Genomic DNA, 23726 nt, shown 5'->3' with positions numbered 1-23726 from the left:
TTAGTGTGGTCTTGATCTAAGATGCTACTTCATATATATCTATCTATCTTTCACTGAGATTTTGGATATCTTCCCCATAGAAACTAAACAAATTAATGGGTATAAAAGCTTTAATCTATAAAGTAGCTATACGTTTCAGAGTAATGTAGAACTTTCAGTACTTGATTTCTTAACTATGTATGACATCTAACAACAGACAAACTACAGAAGAAGAGACTCTTCACATCAGAAAATATACACCAATGCTTTCAAAGTAGGTACTAGTTCATTTTATTTTATAAATACAGATGCCAAGTGCTCATTCCTTATAACCAAAAGAACACTGTAACGTGCCATCAATTACACTTTTATTATGTTTAGATAATTATTAAGCCAGAACAAGCAGATACTGTTAGGCTTGCTATAAAAATATAGCTAAGTGTTATCGTCCAAAACAAATACTCTGAAAATAGGTTATTTTTAAGGGAAAAGGCAATACTACATTTGTTATGAAAGAATACAAATTTTTCAACAGTGTCAAAGCAACCTGAAAATAAAGGGATTCTTGGCAGCTGAAATGCACAGTGTTAGCATTAATATTTTATTGTTAATTCCTGCATACTTCCTCAGCCTGCTTTGAAGATGAAGAGAGAAAAGTTGCATGACAGGGAAGATTGAATATGATCAAAATATTTATTTCTAAAATAAGACAATCAAGAACAATTTGATTATTAGGCAAACTTTCCAATGTAGAGTTTTAAAGTAACAGGAAATAAATTTTGGCCACTTTGATTGGAAAACTTATATTATCAGATAGGTCCCCAGACAGAAAGAGTTTATTTTCACTGCTAGAACCCTGCTTTCAGTTTGTTTTAGTGACTGAGCACTGCCTCCCTGTGTTACAAATATATTTAACTCTGGAATGTTTTGCCTGGAATTTCACATCCCTTTGAGGAAGTCATAATACATCTTGAATAAAGAAAAACTGTTCACAAAGGAAAGATTATTTGAGCACCATAAATCAGTATAATACTTGGCTTCTGATATCTGTCTCCATGGGTATTTTGTAAGCCCATTACAAAGAAGTCTTTTCTCTTTTTTAGTATATCAGTTAGAAATTCTAATCTTATATTAGTTTCTTGAGCTCTGCAAATCAGCTGTAATCTAAATTTCAATCTGGGTGAAAAGGAAAGGTTAAAGTACTTACAAATGACAACAATGTACTTCGCAATATCAAAAGGCAGAGCAATAACTTCTGAAAACTGGATATACAGTACAGTGTGGAAGTGAGGAACAAGTAGAAAGTCATTTATTTTTACAATAAAAGATACATTTTTTTCAGAAGGCAAAGTACTACAATGACCCTTCCCCATTATATTTAATGGGTGTGACTTCGACATTCATGCAACTCTACAATATGATGGTAAAAAGAAAGAGCAGCAAAAGCAATCAACGCTTTGGTTGGATGAAACCTGAGCAATTCAAAAACAGACAGGAATATATGACTAACATTGACATGTCATGCATCACATTTTATCCATTTTTAAGCTAATTGTTGGTGCTTGCATGTCATATTAAATAATAAAATAATGAATCTTTGGGATATACCTATCATTTAACAGTTCTCTTCCCCACAAAATTATGGGTATATAATGTAAGGAATGCATATTTAATGAAGTTAAAAACAGCCTTTAAAAAAGTCATTTAACATTCTTACCATATATACCATTTTATTTAATGAACAGCCTTAAAAAGAATAAAAAAATGAATGTAACAGGCTGGGATCTGTCTACTGAAGGGTTTCTCCCATGTCAATCTCTATGGGAAAATACTGCATAAAAATGACCCTTAGGCTGAAACTCAAAGGAGCAAGCTCATTGCAAAATGAAGTGTGATCTCAATACATTGCACTGTTAAAATGTTTCTGTCCAAAGAATGTTACCGTTACATAATGGTACAAGGGCCACATGTGTGTGTCTGTTTAAACACACAAAATAGCACTAATGGAACAAAACCCAAGGTTGCTTTGCATTATACATATTCCACAGTTTCCACAGGCTATTCTTATGGTGAAGTCAGAAAGCAGCATACTGGAACAGTTCCAGAAGTTACCAAGAAATACAGGAACTGAAAAAAAAAAAACCCACCAGGCATGACAAAAATATTATTCCTCTTTCTTTCCGCAGTAAAAAATTCTAAACTACATTACTGGGATCAGAATGAAGCAAGAAAGACTAATGAAATATGAACAAACTGAAGACCAGGACTTATAAGTAGCCTCCCAAATCTAATTTTACACTAGTGTAGCTGAAAACTATATCACCCCAAATTGCCAAAATATTTTGAGTTTAAGGACCTCATAGTCAACTGTTCTAGAAAATGTTCATTGCAATAATGGATCTAATATTAAGTGATATGTTTTCCATACAAGTCAAATGTCTGTATCGATGAATAGGTTCTTTTAAAATGGATTCGATGACTTATCTAAAAATAGGATCTGAAAACTTGGAGAAACATATTTGTTTACTATGCTACGGCTTTCTAAAAACCTGTCTCTCTGAGCATTTTAATAGGGAAAGGATGCAGATAACTGCTGTATGTAATAAGATTTACCAAAATATTTGCCTTTTCTTTGCTATAAAACTTTTACATATGACACTAGAGAAGTCTGTAAGTGCTCAGACACATATTGGTAGTACTTCAGGCTCATGAGCTGTGTTAGTAATATACAGGCAAATAAATCTGTTGGGGATACATAGAATTAATGGAAACTTCTAAAGCCGACAATTGATTGCCTGCTCTATAATAAAGTTAAAACATAATAAATGAAATCAGTTTTGGAGATGGGGCTAAATCGAGTATTTTTCAGTAGTACTGAATTCAAAGTCATTTTGCTGCTTTAGTACCCTCACTGCCTATGATAATTATTAATGACTGGATGGGAAAATAGAAACCTTTAGATGCTCATTTTCAAACCACATAGTCTGGAGTTGTCCATCCAGTCAGACTTTCAGGATTTCTCCAATGAATTTGCATGAGATCTATTTGCATGCATTGCTTCCATTGTATCAAATGGATCTCATGCATATTCATTTGGGAAATCCTGAAAACCCACCCTGGTGAGGGCCAAAGCTAGACACCCCTGACATAAGCCTTACAAAGTTCCATAGTAATATATGGAACTTTGTAAGTCTATGTGCTTTGAAAATGAGCCTCCACAACTTAAATATTTTTTAACCTAAATTGAATTCCTTCTCAAAAACGAAAATAAGCAAATACAATGGTAAATATACAAACAGGATTCAGACATCAAAAGCTTAAGTGCCTGATCTTCTCTAACAGCTTGCCTAAAAGGAAAACAAAGTGTATTTGTGATATGTCAGGCTATTTTTTTTTTTTTTTTTTGGGGGGGGGGGGTCATAATGAAAATGGCTAAAACAGAGTTGGAAGTCCAATCACAGTAAGCACATAACCCTAATTTGCTTGATTCAAAAGTCAGTTTTCCAGCACCATAGGAACAGCCTCAATCATAATTTATTACCATAATTGATAAAGGATGGGAAAAACAAATTTCTTTGTCTTTCCCACCAATTTTCCTTGGGAATTAACATCAATCACTATTATTCACTTATCTGAACTTTTGCGTGGTCTGCAAAAGCTAGACATGTTTTCATTCAGTGCATAAATTCTTCGTGAGAACTCTTCAAACTCTCCTAGGACTTGCTCATCACATTCCACTGCCACAGCATGGTCCACAGGTATACAGCTAAATGCTTCTAACTGGTCACCTGTGCTAAGTCCTGTTGCTTCCATGCCAATGATCTCCTCTGCTTGCTCAACAGTACAACAAACATCACTGGATCGCAGAAGATGGAAATCACAAGGATGGCCCTGCCTTGCAATGTCGGTGCATTCGCTGGCCAGAAAAGTTCCATTTATTGCACTACAGAGTTGACAAGATGGATCCTGCTCATCCTGATCACTATTCACAGATAAAATCTTGTTTGGGCTTTCTCCATTCAAATCTTCACACAAATCTTTGTCATGTTCTTTTGAAAAGTCTAATGAAGCATCCAAAGATGAGGATCCCGGCTTTGTACTCGAGTCTCTTGAAGAGGCTAAAATGGTAATTGGTTGAGCTACTGCTGAGTTGTAACTAGGTGGGGGTGTTTTATATTGTTTTTCATTCTCAGAACTGGCCCGTTTGCGGAGTCCTTTATCTGGGGAAGACATTCCAATAGAAAAGCCAATATCTATACCACCATATGTAGAACTCTGATGTCGTCTTGGAACAGGAATTGCACTGGAGCTATGATGTCTGTCACTAAAATAAAAAAAAAAAACAAGAACATTATCAGATTCTCTATACTGTAACTGCTTAACCAATACTGATGGTATTTAATTGCAGCAAACTGAAGGCACTTCTGCCTTCAGAACAAGATGAACATGGCTTTTTTAATGAAAATAAAATGTAAAAACAAGGCTTTGTAGCAAGTCACTTGACAGCCCTGAAACCAGATCACCTGAAGGTTCATGAACATCTTTTAGCTACAAATTAAATTTTTGCATTACCCTATCATAGCAATTTATTTGTTTCAAATCCAAGTAGGACTTTACTACTGTTTTCTTGCTACATCCACACAGATCTAGAAAGTCTGTGTGTTTTGCTGCTTCATTATGTCACAGAGCCAGATGCAGTTTCCAGTCTTTTGGGGTTTTTTTTAAATCTTTATTCATTTTCAAAAATTACAACAACAAGATCCAGACTAAACTACAGCTTCTGGTGGAACTCAGTTTGTCATCTGTACAAAATGGAAAGACTACTTGCAGTACAAAATGGACATTTTAAAAGGTTCCAGGATGTGTGGAGGCCAATAATAGATTATTATAATGATTAAGGTTAATTTACTATTCTTTTTCCTTATGTGATAATTTGAAGGAGTGGGAGGGGGGGGGTTATGATAATTTAAATAAATATTTGCATAAATATTTGCATATTTTAACTGAATAATACACATAGGAAGTATAATATATATGTATAGATATGAAAGGGGGTGGGATTAAAATTTTTTGGAAATATATTGTTATGGAATTTCAAGAGATAATGTAATATGATGAGTTATATTTATTGTACACTTGATGTAAATGTTAAAATGAATAAAGATTTGGGGAAAAAAAAAAATTACAACAAGTGTACAACATTCATTCAGAAATACCTTAATTCATCACTTGACATTCTTATTTGTATTATTCCAAATAATTATATAAGAAACCCATCCCTCCCACCCATATATCAATAAATAACAACTATCAATATATTATCCAGTCTTTTGTTGATGACCAACATTAATCGTTTTTTCTGCTGCAGTTATTCCACAACTGACCGGATTAGTTGCAATCTTAAGAGATGCAGCTTGGGATATTGATACTACATCCAAGAGAAATAATCTGCAGTGCAAGAACTTGTCACCAGTTTCTTCAGTGGCTGTGGAAGACTCTAAAGTTGGAGATGGATCAACTATCGTCCAGGTACCAATAGCTGTGTCTTTCTTATATAATTTATCTTAGTCTACATCAGTCTCTCCTGAGCAACAAGATATTTCTTTGAAAAATGTTTTTGAACTGGTGTCCAGGATGGACAAAAGTTTACAAGACAATCTTATTAAATTTAGTAAATTTACTGAAGAGACTGCCCATAAGTTTACTGATCAGGATTTCTCATATGGAAAACAAAACAGTTCATTATTGGTCAGCTTTAGCAGTTATTACAAAGGATTGTTTAAAGATGCATTTACACTTGGAAACTGTAGAAAATAGTGCTAGACTGTAAATTTCTCTATTACTCACTTTCTTTTACCCTCTGAACTGTTCAAGAAATATATTAATGGAGTGCTACTTTTAATTTTCTCTTTTAACAACATCATCATATAAATAAATAAAACAGTACAGAAATCCTTCACAGTTATGAGAAACCTAAGACAAGTCCGAAAATTCTTCGAAAGAACACAATTCCAACTCATAGTACAATCCCTAATCCTAGGTCTACTAGACTATTGTAACATCTTCTATCTTCCCTGCCCTACAGCAATGATTAAACAATTACAAACAATTCAAAATACAGCTCTGAGACTTGTTTACTAATTGAGGAAACACGACCACATTACAGAGGCATACCTCAACTCCCACTGGCTCCCAATTCAAGAAAGAGTACTATTTAAGTTCTACTGCATACTATTTAAAACTATAAATGGCAATGGCCCAACCTACCTGAACAACTGCCTCATCCAATCTACCTCAACTAGACACAGAAAAACACACATTCCATTCACTCACCTCCAATCAAAGAAGTAAAATGGAAAAAACTATACGATGGCCTCCTGGCCCTCAAGCAGCAAAACTAGATAACCAAATCTCCAATCTACTGATAACAACCCCAGACTACAAGATGTTTGGAAAATAATTAAAAACTATACTCAAGAAAGCCCTGAAAAAGTCTTTTTTTTAAATTTCTTTATTCATTTTATAACTTACATCAAGTGTACAGTAAATATCAAACAATTATAGTACAACGTTACTTGAAAATCTACAATATCATACAACAAGAATATTTAACCCCCACCCCCTCCCAAATTCATATACAACTAAAATATACCACATGAAAATAATATCTTATGTCATTCATATATATATTAGTGGAAAACCAAGAACCCCCCCTCCAAATCCACATGTGTATTAAAATTGGGAAAAGTGTAAATTATTCATTATAATTTTTTATAGTAACCTTTTTGAACTGCCAACGCTCTTTCCATTTTATACACGTGACAAACTGGATTCCACCAGACACAATAATTCAGTCTTTTACAATCCTTCCAATAATATGTTATTTGTTGAATGGCAACTCCTGTCAATATCATCAAAAGCTTGCTATTATTAGCAGATATTTGACATTTAGCTCTCATATACATGCCAAATAAAATTGTGTCATATGACAATGCTACATGATTTTCTAACAAGCAATTTATTTGATCCCAAATAGACTGCCAAAAAGCCTTAATGAATGGACAATAAAACAATAAATGATCTAAAGTTCCAGCTTCGAGATGACAATGCCAACATCTATCAGACTTAGAGCAATCCAATTTTTGTAAACAAACAGGGGTCTTAACACCACGAATTGTATGAATTTTTATGATACACTTCTTGTTATATGAAAAATGAATAAAAAAAACAAAAAAACACCACGAATACCTTCTTCTTCCCATCCTCTTTGCCGACTCACCGAAACTACTTGATCTACTCTTTATCTTCCTCCTCCCAACTCTGATACTACCTGATCTACTCTTTACTGTTACTAGAAATGACCGATGACCTTCGCTTGTAACCCACCTTCTTTAACTCTTTTGTAATCCACCTTGAACCGCAAGGTATTGGCGGAATAGAAATCTGTAATGTAATGTAATTATCTGAATGTACCTCAGTCTGATCACGTGCTCCATAGGGACTCAAGTAATTACTATGTTATACTCAGTGCCTTAATTTTGCATTAACGCTCATTTTCACAAATAAATTTTTCTTATACCAAGATGGTAACTTTACTATTTTCTTCCTGCCAAATATGCATGAAATTATTTAAACTGTCTGAAGCACAGCCTAATAAAACTATCAAGGATTGCAGAAGATGATGCATAATTCATAGTCTCAAATACATCTCTTTCCCTTCAAAATGTTTCTTTGTATAATATTGCTAGATCATAGCTGTCCAAAATAGTAAATCTTGAGGATCTGGAGGCTGGCCAATTAATCTACAGCATGAGAACATGCTAAAAAATAACTAACACACCATTTGCTCTCTTACTCTCTTTCAAAGTATGACCTCATGACAGTAAGAACTCCAACTAGATGTGTTTAAGTTGGTTTATAGCCATTTCAAATGCCTGAAGTTCAAGGTAAAGATTTCAGCCAACATCATGTCAACTGAAATTTTTAAAAAAAGCTATAATGTATTTTCACCTTATTAGAGATTACTTCATAACTAATGCACAGTAATGAGTTGCAGAATGTGCCAAAAAAAACCCTGCCTGTATACCATTAAATAAAACTACACACTTTAGAAGCAGTATTTTAGTTTTATTTGTTCCTACATCAGTATGTGGTTCTAACTACGTACCCCTTGTGTTAAAGTTTGCATTTGTGGTATCCTTCTGCCTGTCATTCATTAGCTATATACGTCACAGACAGTCAACCTTCTTGATAATAGAATGGGAGAGGGAGGAAGTTTCCCCAATTCTCATCTAAACCTCGTTCAGGATTCAGAATCAATCAACACTTTGAGATCCAATAATTTTGCTGTTACTGCTCCTACCCTTTGGAACTCATTGCCTCCCCATTTGCGGATGGAACCCTCTCTTAAACAATTTAAAGCTAAACTCAAAACTTTTTTATTTGAGGATGCTTTTGGATAAAACTGTCCTTTTTAGGCCTAAACAATTGTTAGTCTTTCCCTTCCTACTGTTTTTCCCTTTTAAATGTACTTTATCTTAAATATTGTAGTTCTACCCTTTTCCCTATTTGTGTGGAGTTTACTTTTCTGTCTCCAGTGGTTTATCGTTTTTGTAATTTTTAATGATTTCCCCTTTTTATTATTGCTGTACACCGCCTAGAAATTTGTATAAGCGGTATAACAAACTTTTTAATAAACTTGGAAACTTGGACTGTCACACCCTCCTTGGATGGGTCAAGGAATTGGAAATTATCCAACATGTCTTCTCTGGACTGCTCCTCTATTTCTAACTTAGATGGGACGGAATGATCCCTCTCTCTGACAAACTCAGTGAAAAGAATTTACACCTCTTATGAAGTGGGGAGGGATCTGAAATAGACCTGACCAATTCAGCGAAACATTTTGATTCGATTTGACCTATTGAATTGATTTTTCGATTTGATTCACTTTTCCTGCCCAATCGGGTGTTTTATTTTTATTTTTTCCAAACAGCCTGGTGGGTTTATTTTTGTAGCCTCTTCATCCTCCACTCCCCCTCTAGTGCTATAGTATAAATTGTAAACAAAACAAAAAAAAGACTTTTCCTCTTTCTGTTAGATCCTAGCTCATGCTCGCTATCTAACACCAGCTCTGGCAGAATACACATTTCAAATCTGATATACTGTACTCACAAAACATAATGCACAATTATTTTTTCTATCTTTAGTTGACTGGCCATTTTATTATTCAAATCATGTTGGTTCCAGACTCTGGTTTCTGTTTGTCTTCTGTTAACTCGCTCACCAGGATCTCCTGCCCATTTGACGTTTTCTTCTTTCTCCATGCTCACCATCCATCTTCCATCTCTGTATCTTCCCTTCCACTTCCATATCCAACATTTCTGTTTCTTTCCCACTGCTACCATCTCTCTCTCTCTCTCTCTCCCTGCCTTGTGCCCTGGGTCAAACTTCTCTAGTCTCCTCCATGCAACATCACTCCCTTCCTTCCCTCCATTATCATGAGCAACATTTCTTTCTCTCTTCCCATGTACCACCTCCCCCTGCCCTACGTCCAACATTTCTTTTTCTTCTCCATGCATGTCTCCCTCCCCTACACCATATGCAGGATTTCTCCATCTTACCACTTTCTCTTTGTTGCATCTCTCTCTTCAACTCCTCCACTCCATGTCCAACAATTCTTCCTTTCTCCTCTCCCCTTCCATGTGCAGCAGCTTTCCCTCCCTCCCTCCCATCTTCCTGTGCAGCAGTTTTCTATCCCTCCCTCCCATACCCATGTGCAGCACTTCCCGATTGACCCTCCCCCCCACCGTGAGATCTGATAGCAGCAGCGGTGGCAGAGGTAGTACTGTGAATTGGCTACTCACAGCCTACTCCGCCAGGGCTTCCCTCTGCCGCATCATCAATGATGTCATCAGTGATGCAGCAGAGGGAAGGCCCTGGTGGGGCAGGCCAAGAGCAGCCTATTCACCACACTGCCTCTACCCGCCGGCCAAGACCCGGACGTTATGTCAGGAGACTCAGGACTCACTGAATTGAGTCTGATTTTTTTTTTTAAGAAAATGAATCGATTCAAATTGGTGAATCGGGTAGCACTCCTGGGGACTCCTCTTCAGTATCCCATCGGGCAGCACTCCTGGGGACTCCTCTTCAGTATCCCAGTGAAAATATTTGAATTTCTGCATTTTCTTGACCTACCAGTCACAGGTTCAGGCTTTGGCCTAGGGCATCAAGATACTGATGATTTTATTATATTATGTTATGTTATCTAGCTCTTGTATTTTGCCAACTCCCACCAACAGTGGTTCAAAGTAGATAAGAATAGAATAAAGAATATAATAAGCAAGCTAAAAAGCTAACCAGGGGAGGTGAGTGGGATGTGAGAATATCTCCCTGCTGTCCCCGGATAATACCTGTTATAGTAAGTAACTGTGTTTTATCCTAGGACAATCCTAGGATATTCTCACATATGGGACTTCCTAGCTTACTGAGATGGGATGAAGGGAGAGTTGGCCAATTAAGAGAATAAATTTTGTAAAACTGCTTGGCCGAAGTGAGCATCATGTCTGGAAAAAGATTCCAGACAGTAGTGAGAGGTGAAGGTATGAACTGAGGACCAAGTGGCTGCTTTGTAGATTTCATCAATGTGAGTGGAGCACAAAAAAAAGCAACTGAAGCTGCCATAGCTTGGACTTTATGCGCCGTAACATGGCCCCATAGCTGCAGCCCAGCACAAGCATAGCAACAAGAAATACAGCCATGAGGAAACAGTTCTTTTGCTTATAGGCTTGCCCAGTCTGTTTGGGTCAAAGGAGATGAATAGTTGAGGAGATGTTCTGTGAGATTCAGTCCTTTCTAAATAATAAGCCAGAGCTTGTTTGCAATCCAAGGTATGAAGAGCTGCCTCACTAGGGTGTGAATGAGGTTTTGGAAAGAAAACTGTTAACACGATAGACTAGTTGAGATGAAACTCTGAGACCACCTTTAGTAGGAATTTTGGATGAATGTGGAGAACCTTATCATGGTGAAAAACTATAAAAGGTGGGTCCGATATCAAGGCTTGAAGCTCACTCACGCAACATGCAGAAGTGATGAAGATTAAAAAGACCACTTTCCACGTGAGGAATTCAAGATGAGACGACGACATTAGTTAAAATGGGGGGGGGGGGGGCCTTCATTAGCTTAGAGAGAACAACATTAAGATCCCAAGCTGCCAGGGGCTGTTTGACGTTGAATAGACCTTTCATAAATCTAGAAACAAGAGGATGCAAAGCCAGAGATTTGTTGTTGATCTGAATATGGAACACACCGATAGCACTAAAATGAACTTGGACTGAATTAGTTTTAAGATCCGAGTTGGATAGATGTAGAAGATATTCCAACACTGACGAAACGGAGGAGGATAAAGCATGATGAAGAGCACACCACGCTGAAAACCATGCCTACTTCTGCTAGTAACATTGCTGAGTAGAAGATTTTCTGGATGCATCTAAAATGGCTCTGACATGAGCAGAAAGATGATTGACTGTTGAGGTCATGCCGAAAGGTTCCAAACTGTTAGGTGTAACGACTGCAGATTGGGATGTAAATCACGCACTGGTGCCGTTTGAAGAATTGTGGCTTCGTGAAAGGTAGGCGCTGGAAACGTAGGTCAGGGTTTTCAAGGACTACATTTCCAATGCCTACCTTACACAAGAATCACGGCTTTGGAGGTGCTTTACAATACCTAACACCACTTCTGGTTTTAGCCATGCCTACAATGGCGTAGGCATCGTAAAACATCTCCATAGCCATGATGCAGGTGCCTTTTTTTTAGGCGCTGGTAGGCACCTACATTTTTTTAAATGGTATTTTGCACTTAAGTTAGGCACCTAATCTTAGGCACCATTTATAGAATATGGACCTAAGTGTATTGCAAGATGAAGATAGTCAAAGCAATTTCACCAATATCCTTGACAGTCTACAGTGTGTTTCTGTAATACATTTATAAAATATTGAATAAATACCTGGCAGATTCTTTTCTTCTGCCAGATTCAGGAGCAAATTACAATTTATGAAATAAGACACTGTTTCTTATGTATTCTGCATTTATTTAAATTCTTGCCAGATTTTATAACCTCTCAACATATCCTTTGCAAATTAAACTGAATCGTTATATATCTTCTTTCTTCCCATGCAAAGGACTAATAGAATTTGATTAACTACGGTATATTTCTATCATCTATACTTCCAGCTCTTGGGAAAACATAATTACTTACCACCTGACTAGAAGACCATGTTCCATAAAATTTTTCAGGTTAGGAAGAGTCTGACGTAGATCAGGAGTACCCAGTCCATGTTGGTACCTAAGCTAAAAAGATAAAAAGCAAGTAAAAATGTCTGTTATACAGCACCAGAGAAGCTCCCTAATATATTTCAAGAAAAGACATAATATACTCCATAGTTTTATTTGTTTTTGTTTAATGCAATTTGTAGCCAGCCTGTCAATAATGGGACTGGCATTCAAGGGTTATAGTTTATATTAACACTGTTGAATATATATGTATTGTGTGGTCACTATTGTGACTGTCTGTTTAGTTCAGATCTGCCAGACCTAATCTAGCTAGATAGTAGCTCCACCTTTCCATTCTTCACTATACAGAATCCAGCAGATTAGAAGGATTTTTGGTCTGACACTTGAATATGAAAAAGCAAATATATGTTCTTATATATATGACTTATATGTTCACCAGGAACTGATATATGTATATGCCCATTTGAGTTCAAATTTCTTTATCCAATTTAAACATACAACTAACAATAATTAAGGCAAAGAACAAAAATCATAGGTTATATTGCGGCCTGAAGATTACTATGAGAATTTACCTTTGAGAATTCAGTGTGTGTAGGTATAAGTAATTTTTCTCATTCACTAAATTGTATAACTGTCCTTGTTTTTTTAATCACTACTCCTTCATATTTTTGACTTAAGCATAGTAGTATTTCACCATTCCTTCTCATACAGCTGGGACAACCATTCCTTCTCATACAGCTGGGACAACACCTGCGGGGTCCCTCAGGGCTCCCCCCTATCACCCACTCTGTTCAATATCTACCTGGCCTCCCTAGGTAACCTCCTACATAACCTCAAGCTCAAATTTTTCATATACGCAGATGACATCACAATAACCATCCCCCTAACCAATTTCTCACAAGAACTTCTTGACTACATTACAAACATTCTCAACCAAATTGAACTCTGGATGCTATCCTTCAGACTGAAACTTAATCCCGACAAATCTAAATTCTTCTTAGCCACCCCCAATGACAAAATCAAGGACACTACTATTCAACTGAAAGGAACAACTTACCCCCTCGAACCAACCCTAAAAATTCTGGGAGTCACACTCGACAAAAACTTATCCTTAGAAAACCACACTGACATCACGGTCAGGAAAAGCTTCTCCGTACTCTGGAAGCTACGCACCATAAAAAAATACTTCGACGACACTTCTTTCCGTCTACTTGTACAATCTTTCATCCTCAGCATTCTTGACTACTGCAACATCATTTATCTTAACGCCACAAAGAAAACTACCAGGAGACTAAAAATAATCCAAAATACCGCCGTGCGTCTCATCTTCGGCCTAAAGAAATGGGAACACGTCACCCCCTTTTACCACCAACTTCACTGGCTGCCATTCGAATCTAGAGTCATTTTTAAATTTGCTTGCTTCTGCTACAAATCGGTAAATGGTTCTTCTCCAAGTTACATCAATCCTCATTTTAACCGGTACTACACAAACAAGAAATCCCGTAGAATTCAGCTGTTTGCCTTCCCCTCGCTAAAACTTTGTCACTCCAAAGGATTCCTAGACAAAACCTTCGCCTTCCAAGCAGCCAAGCTGAACTCATGGCTTGCCCAAATGATTCTCGAGGCCCCCACTTACCTCGGCTTCAGAAAATCACTTAAAACTTACCTTTTTACTTAACCCTAAGGAACCCCCAATTGTCATTACTCTTCGCCCCCCTAATTCCCCCCCGGCTCTTACCCTCCTCCACGATAGCTTCTCTTTTCCCGACCTCCCCCCAATCTCCCTCCCTCCTCTATCAAGTTCGGTTAAATTTGTTATATAGCTGATAAATTGTTGTAAATCCGCTGTCAACGCGGATCCTAATCTAACTGATGTAAACCGCCTAGAACTCGCTGGGTATGGCGGTATATAAGAATAAAATTATTATTATTAATTTACATCTAACCGATTACTGTTCTTCCAATTATGTTTTATTTTAAGGGCTACAATTAACAAAATCTAATTGCCTCTTTCCTCTATGCACAATCCATCAGCAATTTTAACATTACCACTTTGAAAAAAGCTGATATCTCACCATGGGAATTCTAATTATTTTTGCTCAGACAGCTGCCCAAAACACATGAATACTAAATTCAAACGTCACTTACAGTATCTCCTGTTAGTTTGGATACTTGCTACTATTTGGAAAACTCAAAGAACATGTTTTTAGAGGAGGGGGACCAAAGACCTAACTGCAGAAACAGTCAAAACACAGTTTTCAAGACCCCCCCCCCAATAATTGTATTAAGCAGGATATAAGGGAGGCCATAACCTAATATGTATGAGACACCCCTTGCTTGGGAAACCTGAAAAGCCACTAATATATATATATATATATATAAAGATGAAGCTGAAGGATAGAAATGCTTCAGAGTTACAGTAAAACCAATAGCATATGATAACTAAGTCATTATTGTTGCTAGGGAAAATTACTAATGAAATATGATTAACAAGAAACCATGAGACTTGAAACTAACCAACAGAACACTGCTGGAGTATGCAATTTATCATTGGACCTTAATGAAGCAATTATAATTCAATTGGAAGATATACAAACTACGTATGTTTAATTATTTCCTTTAGTGATGTCAAACCCAATAAAATGGCCAGTCACTTGTAATTCGGGAAGATTCTTGGTTGGTATCTTTTAAAAAAAAAAAATAAATAAATAAAAAATTCTTTATTCATTTTATATTTTACATCAAGTGCACAGAAAGTAACAACATTTTAACTTATAACTTTAATAACAAATTAATTCACTGTTAGAAAATCATGTTGCCCTTTCACATGACACTATATTATTTGGTACTTCAATGAGATTTAAAAGCCAAATTTCAGCTAATAATAATAAATTTTAATTAATTTTAACAGGGGTTGCCATTCAGCAGATTATAGGGAATTGGAAAGATTATACTAAATTAAATTATACTTTTTGGTGGAATTCAGTGTGCCATATTTATAAGATGGAAAGGGTATTTGCTCTGCAACAAGGTAATTATAATAAGTTTAAAAAGATTTGGGGGCCATTGGCGATTTATTCTAATGATCAGACATCTTAAACACCAAAATATTGAATAAGATAAGGGGGTGGGATTCTGAAGGATAATAATTGTTAATTGTTATTTATTGGTATATGGGTGGGAGGGATGGGTTTCTTATATAATTATTTATTTGGAGTAAAACAAATAAGAATGTCAAGTGATGAATTAAGGTATTTCTGAATGATTGTTGTACATTTGTTGTAATTTTTTGAAAATGAATAAAGATTTATAAAAAAAAAAGAATACATTTGAAATTCCACAAATTTCCTCATTAAATAAGATTTATCCCCTTCCCTCCCACCATTCTAATATCAAATAATACATATAATATAATAAATTATTTCCTTCCCTTCATAACAAATAATAAAAATCAAAAACCCACTCCCCCTCCCCATTATTTCATTTATGTTAATCAGGGAAAAATGATATCTATTCATTACACATCCTGAAATTTATTAAAATATCCTTTTTGAACAGCTAATGCTCTTTCCATTTTATAAATATGACACACTGATCTCCACCAAAAAATATAATTCAATCTGTTCCAATTTTTCCAATTATACGTTATCTGCTGAATGGCAACTCCTGTCAGAATTAGTAAAAGTTTATTATTTTTGGAAGTTAGTAGGACACCAAAAACTTCCAAGGCCTTGAATGTTTAAACTACACTTTTGAATCTGGTAATTATTTCCTTGGCCTCCTCCAGAGATGGAAGAAAGGGCTGAGGAGGTATGCAACCAGTTCATGTAGTTATTTAGAGCAGACTGTCATAGCCTGTGCTGGAGAAATGGAAATGGAGGTATTCTCTGCCTCAAGCCACCGGTCAGCTGCCATGCCGGGATCTTCAGGCTGCTAGTCAGACCTTATTCAGACTGATCCTCCAGCACCCCCACCCGGGGGGGGGGGAGGGCTTGCAGGAGTAAAAGAGAGGGGGTAGGCAAAGAAGCAACCAGCACCATGAGCGCCCTGAAGGACCGCTATTGGTGCATAACAGCCTGTGCTCAAGCTCATGACCAAGTCCAGGAAGCAAGCAAGTGCTGAGGGTTCAGAACCCTGAGCTCCATAATCTTCAGCATGCTGGCTGTACACCTGCCAGTTGCAGACTTAAACATCTGCTCCTCTCCAAGCAGGCAAAGCAGTTCTTAGAAGCCTTGCAAAACATGAACAAGCCAGAAAACTGAAAAGACAATGCAACAATAAAGAAATAAATGAAGCAGATCAGACCACTACATTAATGCTCGCCTGCAGAAGGAAGAATTGATGGGGGCAGCAGAGACCATGGAGAATGAGGAAGAGTTGAAAAGCTGTGATTGACTATCCAAACATATAGATAACCTTATGGTTCAGCATACCATCCCCTAATGCATTGGAATATTGGATTTGACTTAATTTTTTTTACTTAATGGGAGATAACAATCCATAATGAAGATGATCTGTCAAGCTTGGAAAAAACAATCAACCTGAACCCTTAAAGAACAGGATATATTTCGCGGAGATATTACAACTACTGAGATAGATCATAGTCAAAAGGAAGACTGTTGCTTTGGTGAAGAAGGCACTCTTTTTACTTAGGCTGAGTTCTGTCCCTTTGATGACTGCTTTGAGGATGACAATACTAATTCCGTGGCAGTTGGTTTTGATAATCCTAAATTTCACTAGTAGAAGCTCTTACAGTACTGATTAAAAGGACATCTATTAGACAAACCAGAAGATGAGGATAAAATGAACAGACACTATGGAGCAGAGGAACTTTAGAGGGAGGATATCAACACTGGACAACATCACAGAGACCCAGTACTATGCACATGAGTTCCCTAGAATATCATCTGCTGTGCTGCTGCCTTATTTTTATTCTATCTGCTTCACAAGAATGAAAGAGGCCTTGAGCACGCATGGATGCTCACGATTACATACTAATACTGGCAGCAATGGGTGTTCTTTAAACAAGCTAATAGTTGCTTTTGTGCCACCCCAAAATTGTGCTGCTCTAGGTAGACACTGTCTGCCTAAATGTAAAGCCAGCCCTGGTATGTACTTTTATGCGTTCTACAGTTAAGTATCCCCAGGGGCAGAGCTCTGAGATACATGTACATAAACACAATCATGCTATGTTAGATGAAAAGTTACAATTGTTTCTAAGCAAGAGCAACTGTGGAAGCTTTCAGGGAGGCTATTTTACAAAAAGATACACATGTGCATGTGTTGCACCTATATACATTTATAAAGTAGACTAGTCACACAATTATAAAATTGCTCATCATGTATTCATATAAAATGTGTGACAATAGAAGCACTGAACTGGTTCCAACAGAGCATCACCTACACATGATTCTATACTGTATACACAGTCAAAAAGACAATGTAAAAGATACGTAAATGTATTATAACATCACTCCAGAAGCTCATGTTTGGAAAACCATCACAGAAACACTCAACTCTGTATGGTAGCACCATTACAGAAGCTCATGTGAACTGGCTGATATAGTGTTTCCAGAAGGCTTTTGATAAAGTTCCTTATGAGAGGCTCCTGAGAAAATTAAAGAGTCAGGAGGTAATGTTCAATTGTGGATTAAGAACTGGTTATTGGACAGAAAACAGAGGGTAGGGTTAAACATCCTAGGTACTATGGAGTATAGAATTAGAATGAAATAGTGACATACTGGGAAGAAAGCCCCATTTAAAAAATGGTTCCCATGAAGGCTGTGAAAGAACTCTGATAAATCTTGAAAAATGAAACGAGACAGTACAAGATAGTAAGGGGAAGCACATTTCTCAAGAGATATGTTGGTAACCAGGGGGAACCTGCAAGACATTTAGCAAAGAAAAGGAGGATGGGGAATGGAATTGTTCGATATCGTTGCAAGAAAGGAAAATAGGTGTGGTGACTGAAGTCATATTCTGCAGGATCCTTCTAGCCTGCAACCATTGATAAGACTGAACTGAAGCACATCATGAGAGTTACATCAAAGCAAATTTCAATTCAAGTACTATAGTTGTCTCTCTGCCCATTATAAGTGGTATCTGAGGCAACAGAGGGTAAAGTGGCTTGTCAAGAAATGTTAAAGAGCAAGAAGCATCACTTTGAATCCTGGTTGTTCTGCCTCACAGTCTTCTAACCTCTGGGTTATTCATCCATTCTAATTTTGCTGAAAGAGAATGACTTTCACTTTCAAAATGCCATAAATATGTATATTTTATTTCCTCCAATTAAAATATGCCTCTGGAAATGCTTCCCTTGAATTATGGCTGAAATCAAACACAAATATGAAGATGTCTATAACAAATTATTTTTCCCGATTCTTTATTCATTTTGTGAAAACTTACAATAAGTGTAACAGTATATATAACATTTTAAACTTAGACACAACACATAAGAACATAAGAAGTGCCTCTGCTGGGTCAGACCAGAGGTCCATCGTTCTCAGCAGTCCGCTCGCGCGGCGGCCCATCAGGTCTAGGACCTGTGTAGTAGTCCTCTATCTGTACCCCTCTATCCCTTCAATCCTTTTTTTTATCCTACCTTATCTCTATCCTTCTAACTGTACCCTTCTTCATCCTATATCTTCCCTATCTATATCCTTCAATAACTTCTTTCAAGAATTTATCCAATTTCTCTTTGAAACCTGTAAAGTACTCTGTCCTATCACACCCTCCGGAAGTGCATTCCAGGTATCCACCACCCCCTGAGTAAAGAAGTACTTTCTGGCATTGGTTCTAAACCTGTCCCCTTTTAGTTTCTCCGAGTGCCCCCTTGTTCTTGTAGTTCCCGGTAGGCTGAAGAATCTGTCCCTCTCCACATTCTCAATGCCCTTCATGATCTTATATGTCTCTATCATGTCTCCTCTGAGTTTCCGCTTTTCCAGGGAGAAGAGCCCCTGTTTCCCTAGCCTGTCTGTGTATGAATGGTTTTCCATGCCCTTTATCACACATGTAGCTCTTCTCTGGACCCTCTCAAGTATCGCCATATCCTTCTTTAGGTACGGCGACCAGTAATGAACACAGTACTCCAGATGTGGTCGCACCATCGCTCAATACAGCGGCAGGATAACTTCCTTTGTTCTGGTTGCAATACCCTTCTTGATGATACCCAACATTCTGTTAGCTTTCCTTGAGGCCGCTGCACATTGTGCCGATGGCTTCATTGTGGTGTCCACCAGCACTCCCAAGTCTTTTTCAAGGTTGCTTTCCCCCAGTACCAACCCCCCCATTTTGTAGAACCTCGGGTTCTTTTTCCCCACATGCATGACCTTGCATTTCACCACACTGAAGCTCATCTGCCATTTATTAGCCCACTCCTCCAGCTTGTTCAGATCCCTTTGTAATTCTTTGCATTCCTCTACTGTTCCTACCCTGCTACAGAGTTTAGTGTCATCCACAAATTTTATAACTTCACACTTCGTCCCTGTTTCCAAGTCATTAATAAATACATTGAACAGCAGCGGTCCGAGTACTGACCCCTGCGGAACACCGCTTGTGACCTCTCTCCAGTCTGAGTAGTGGCCCTTCACTCCCACCCTCTGCTTCCTGCCTGCCAACCAGTGCTTAACCCATCTGTGTACGTCGCCTTCCACCCCGTGGTTCCACAGCTTCCGCAGCCACTCATGGGGTACCTTGTCAAAGGCTTTTTGGAAGTCCAGATAAATGATGTCTATGGAATCTCTTCTGTCTGTTTATCTCTTCAAAGAAGTGTAGTAAGTTCGTTTGACACGACCTTCCTTTGCAGAAGCCGTGTTGGGTCATTTTCAGTAGCCTAGAGTTTATCCCCTCTCCCCCCTATTCAATATCATTCTTTAAATTCAAGAAATCCTACCATACACCCCATTCCTATATACCATTACTTTAATAAACAAACAAAAAAAAATCCTCCCTCCCTCCCCCCACCTTGGACATGCATATTTAAGGAGAAAAATAATATTCACTCATTACAATATTTTATTAATGGCTCCCAGATTTCCTTAAATTTTCTAAAATTGTCTATAGTAAATTATCTTCACAATGATCGACAGGCATTGTATACTTGGGACAGAAACTGAGGCCTCATATCTGATTTTCTGATATAATGAGGAACTTAGAACAATTGTAGAACAGACTATTAAAATGCCTGTGATATGGAAAGAAAAAAATCCTATGCCAAATGTTCAGAAAGGGAAACTTAATTTCCATAAACATATACAGTATAGGAAATAAGTTGTTTTTGGCAAGAGGTTAAAAGAATTGCAAAATAGCAAGCCCTCAAGACTAAAAAACTACAAATAGCTGTCTATTCAGTACCAAGCACAATGAAGTAACTCACATCTATTATGATTTTCAGATAATCTTGTAAATGTATAAGTGTTTTAGTACAAACTGTAATTATTTTCAGCAATTGATGTGTTTAAGTTAGGGGACATTTGAGGCTGAAACACAGCAGGCTTTGAGATGTACCATCCAAACATTAATAGGACACACTATAATGTCTTATATTTTATAAGGAGGACTCAAACTTGTCCAGTTGACAACACTTTAAAAACTGGACAACTGATATAATACCTCAAAGGAAAATTCTGTTTTATAGTATTCAAAAATACAATCATATTATAAAATATAAATTTTGTAGCAAATATTCAAAATGTTTTCAAATCTGGAAGCAGTTTTCCTGACATATCTTTAACAAATTATACATGCTTAGCTTTAGAAGCAGAAGGGAATAGACTATGATAAATACCTGTGCTATATTTTTGTTCAAAAGGTACACACCATAATCAAACTGTAGCTTTTCCCCTCCTTTAGGATACAAAGGAAATCTGAGGAAAGAAAATAAGGTATTTTAATTTATGAAGTTCAGGAACTATAATAATAATAATTTTATTCTTATATACCGATATTATCTAAAATCTCCGCTTTATTAATTTTCTTAGTTAAAAACAATACAAAATTTTTTTTTGAATATTCATAAATTAGTAAAGTGCTCAGTCCGTATAACCTTTAGTGCAATGATAACATGCACTGGGGCCCCAGATTAACCACTGCAGCATGTTATCATTGCACTAAAGGTTATACGGACTGAGCACTTTACTAATTTATGAATATTAAAAAAAAATTTTGGTATTGTTTTTAACTAAGAAAATTAATAAAGCTGAGATTTTAGATAATATCTGAACATATTATCCAGCAATACAAGTAATAACTCCCAATTTTTGTGATTTATTCTTATATACCGCCATACCGAGAGGTTCTAGGCAGTTCACAGCAATAGAACTAATACATATAATACAGATAAAATACATCAGAAAGTAAAAGAAAAACAGTTAAAAGTTAGAAACAGGATGCAATAGGATACCAGCCTATCAAAAAGTTGTGTCTAACAATTTTCTAAAATCAGAATAAGAAGGAACCTCTAACGTGATTTTTCCAAGCCATACATTCAGTTTAGCGGCCTGAAACGAAAGGGTTCTCTCAAAGAACCTCTTGTAGAGATAAGATTTTATGGAGGGATATGTAAACATATGCACTCTACGTGTACTCTTAATAGGATGGCTCAGAGAGAAGTGAGAAACAAGATAACCTGGTGACATACCAAAGACTGCTTTATAACAAACACATGAAAATTTAAACAAAATTCTGGACTCTTATCGGCAACCAATTGAGTTTCTGATAAAAAAGGGAAATATGCTCCCATTTTTTCAAACCAAAAATGAGGCGGACAGCAGTATTCTGAACCACTCTCAATCTTTTGAGAATTTTCTAATAAGCACCTAAATATATAATATTACAGTAATCAAAAATACTTAAGATAGAGGACTGTACCACCAAACGAAAAGAGACTTCAAAGTATTTCTTAATGGTGCAAAGCTTCCAAAGCACCAAGATGCATTTCTTAAATATTAAATCAGTATGTTGTTCCAATGTCAGATGTTTATCTAAAGTCACTCCCAGTATTTTTATAGATTGTTCAATATTATAGTCCAAACTGTTCACATGTATCATTGATTCTTTGATCTTGTCATTGGGAGTTGCAAGGAAAAATTTAGTTTATTCCACATTTAAAACAGCTGATAGCATCTAAGTTAAGGAGAACATTGCGTATATATATGAGTTTCTGAGAGGAGAGAAAAGAGGGAAGAGGACATTCTCTTTCTGAGAGGAGAGGAGAAGACATATCTCTGGTCCCCTAAAAATCAAATCTATATAAAGAGAGGAAAAGTCCAAGGTAACATTCTTTTTGAGAGGAGAGAAAAGAGGGAAGAGAACATTCTCTTTCTGAGAGGAGAGGACATATTTCTGAGAGAAGAGCAGAAGACATATCTCTGGGTAAGTATACATTATTTTGCTTGGAGCTTTGATAATTTGGGGAATAAAAGCTAAATTGTAGTTTTCTTTATATAGACAGTTTAGACCTTAAAACAGCAAACTTTACTTAGCTAGTCTCCATAGAATAAAATCCCTACATAGTTTTACAGTTTTTATACTTGAAACTTTCTGCTACAGTTAAGTCTCTGGCAGGAAGAGCAGGGTTTGGCTTAGTCTTCATTCCCACCCAACCCTAGCTCATTTCTTTACTTATAGTCAATTTATAGTCAACTATTCTAATTAGGACAACAGGAGAAATCTTTTACATATTCTTACTACATTTCATTACCTGCTAAGAATCCAACACTAAATAAAGCATATACAGTAATGTAATCCTAAGGCTCTCTATACTAGTCTAATATAGTCCTAGTACCTTAATAGGGTTTAATAAATTAGCTCAATCATAAGATGCAGACAGTAGTCTGGCAGCAAAAGAACTGCTATCCAGTTTTTTGCACTGAGTGTCGCATGCAAGATTATCTCCCAGTTGGTGAGAAGTTATGTGTGTGTGCTCGCTGCAAAGAGCTCCCAGCTCTTAGAGAATGAGTTTGTTCCCTTGAGGCTAGAGTAGTAGACTTGGAGGAACTGAGAGAGATAGGGAAATACATAGAGGAGACTTACAAGGATGAGAAAAACACACTGTCCAAGTGAGGTATTTTAGATAAGCCGAGGACACTGGTTCGAAAGAAGACTTCATAAGTCTAGAGAAAATAACATTGAGATCCCAAACTACTGGAAGTAGGATGTTGTCCTACCAGTTACTAGGATGCCAAATACACTTTCAAGGCCTTGAATGTTTAAACTACACTTTTGCATCTGATAGTTTTTCTTTGGCCTCCTCTGGAGATAGAGATAAGAACTGAGGGGTAGTGCTGCCCGATTCAGGAAAAATAAATTTTGATTTGATTCAGCCTATTGAATCGATTTTTCGAATCGATTTTCCTGCCCAAGTGGGTGTTTTGTTTTTTTTAAACATCCCGGTAGGTTTATTTTATAGCCTCTTCACCCCCTTTGCCCTCTCCTAGCCACACTGGCACTGTGGTGTAAA

At 36.9% G+C, this 23726-nt stretch overlaps 1 protein-coding gene across 1 annotated transcript in view; it reads right to left on the bottom strand.

The window, feature by feature from the left end:
• Nucleotides 1–253: 253 nt before the first annotated feature.
• The window catches only part of UVRAG (UV radiation resistance associated), a 136775-nt gene continuing 113302 nt past the window's right edge, over nt 254–23726 (bottom strand). The window contains exons 13-15 of the mRNA XM_033948900.1: nt 21054–21132; nt 12234–12325; nt 254–4303 (exon numbers count right to left, since the gene is read on the bottom strand). Coding sequence (XP_033804791.1) covers nt 3604–4303; nt 12234–12325; nt 21054–21132 — 871 coding nt within the window. The 3' untranslated portion in view covers nt 254–3603. The remainder of the gene's footprint in view (nt 4304–12233; nt 12326–21053; nt 21133–23726) is intronic.

This window comes from Geotrypetes seraphini, chromosome 6 (genome assembly GCF_902459505.1).
Source record: "Geotrypetes seraphini chromosome 6, aGeoSer1.1, whole genome shotgun sequence".
Lineage (NCBI taxonomy): Eukaryota > Metazoa > Chordata > Amphibia > Gymnophiona > Dermophiidae > Geotrypetes > Geotrypetes seraphini.
Note: the sequence above shows the minus strand (reverse complement) of the source record. Positions and strands in the feature narration are given on the sequence as shown.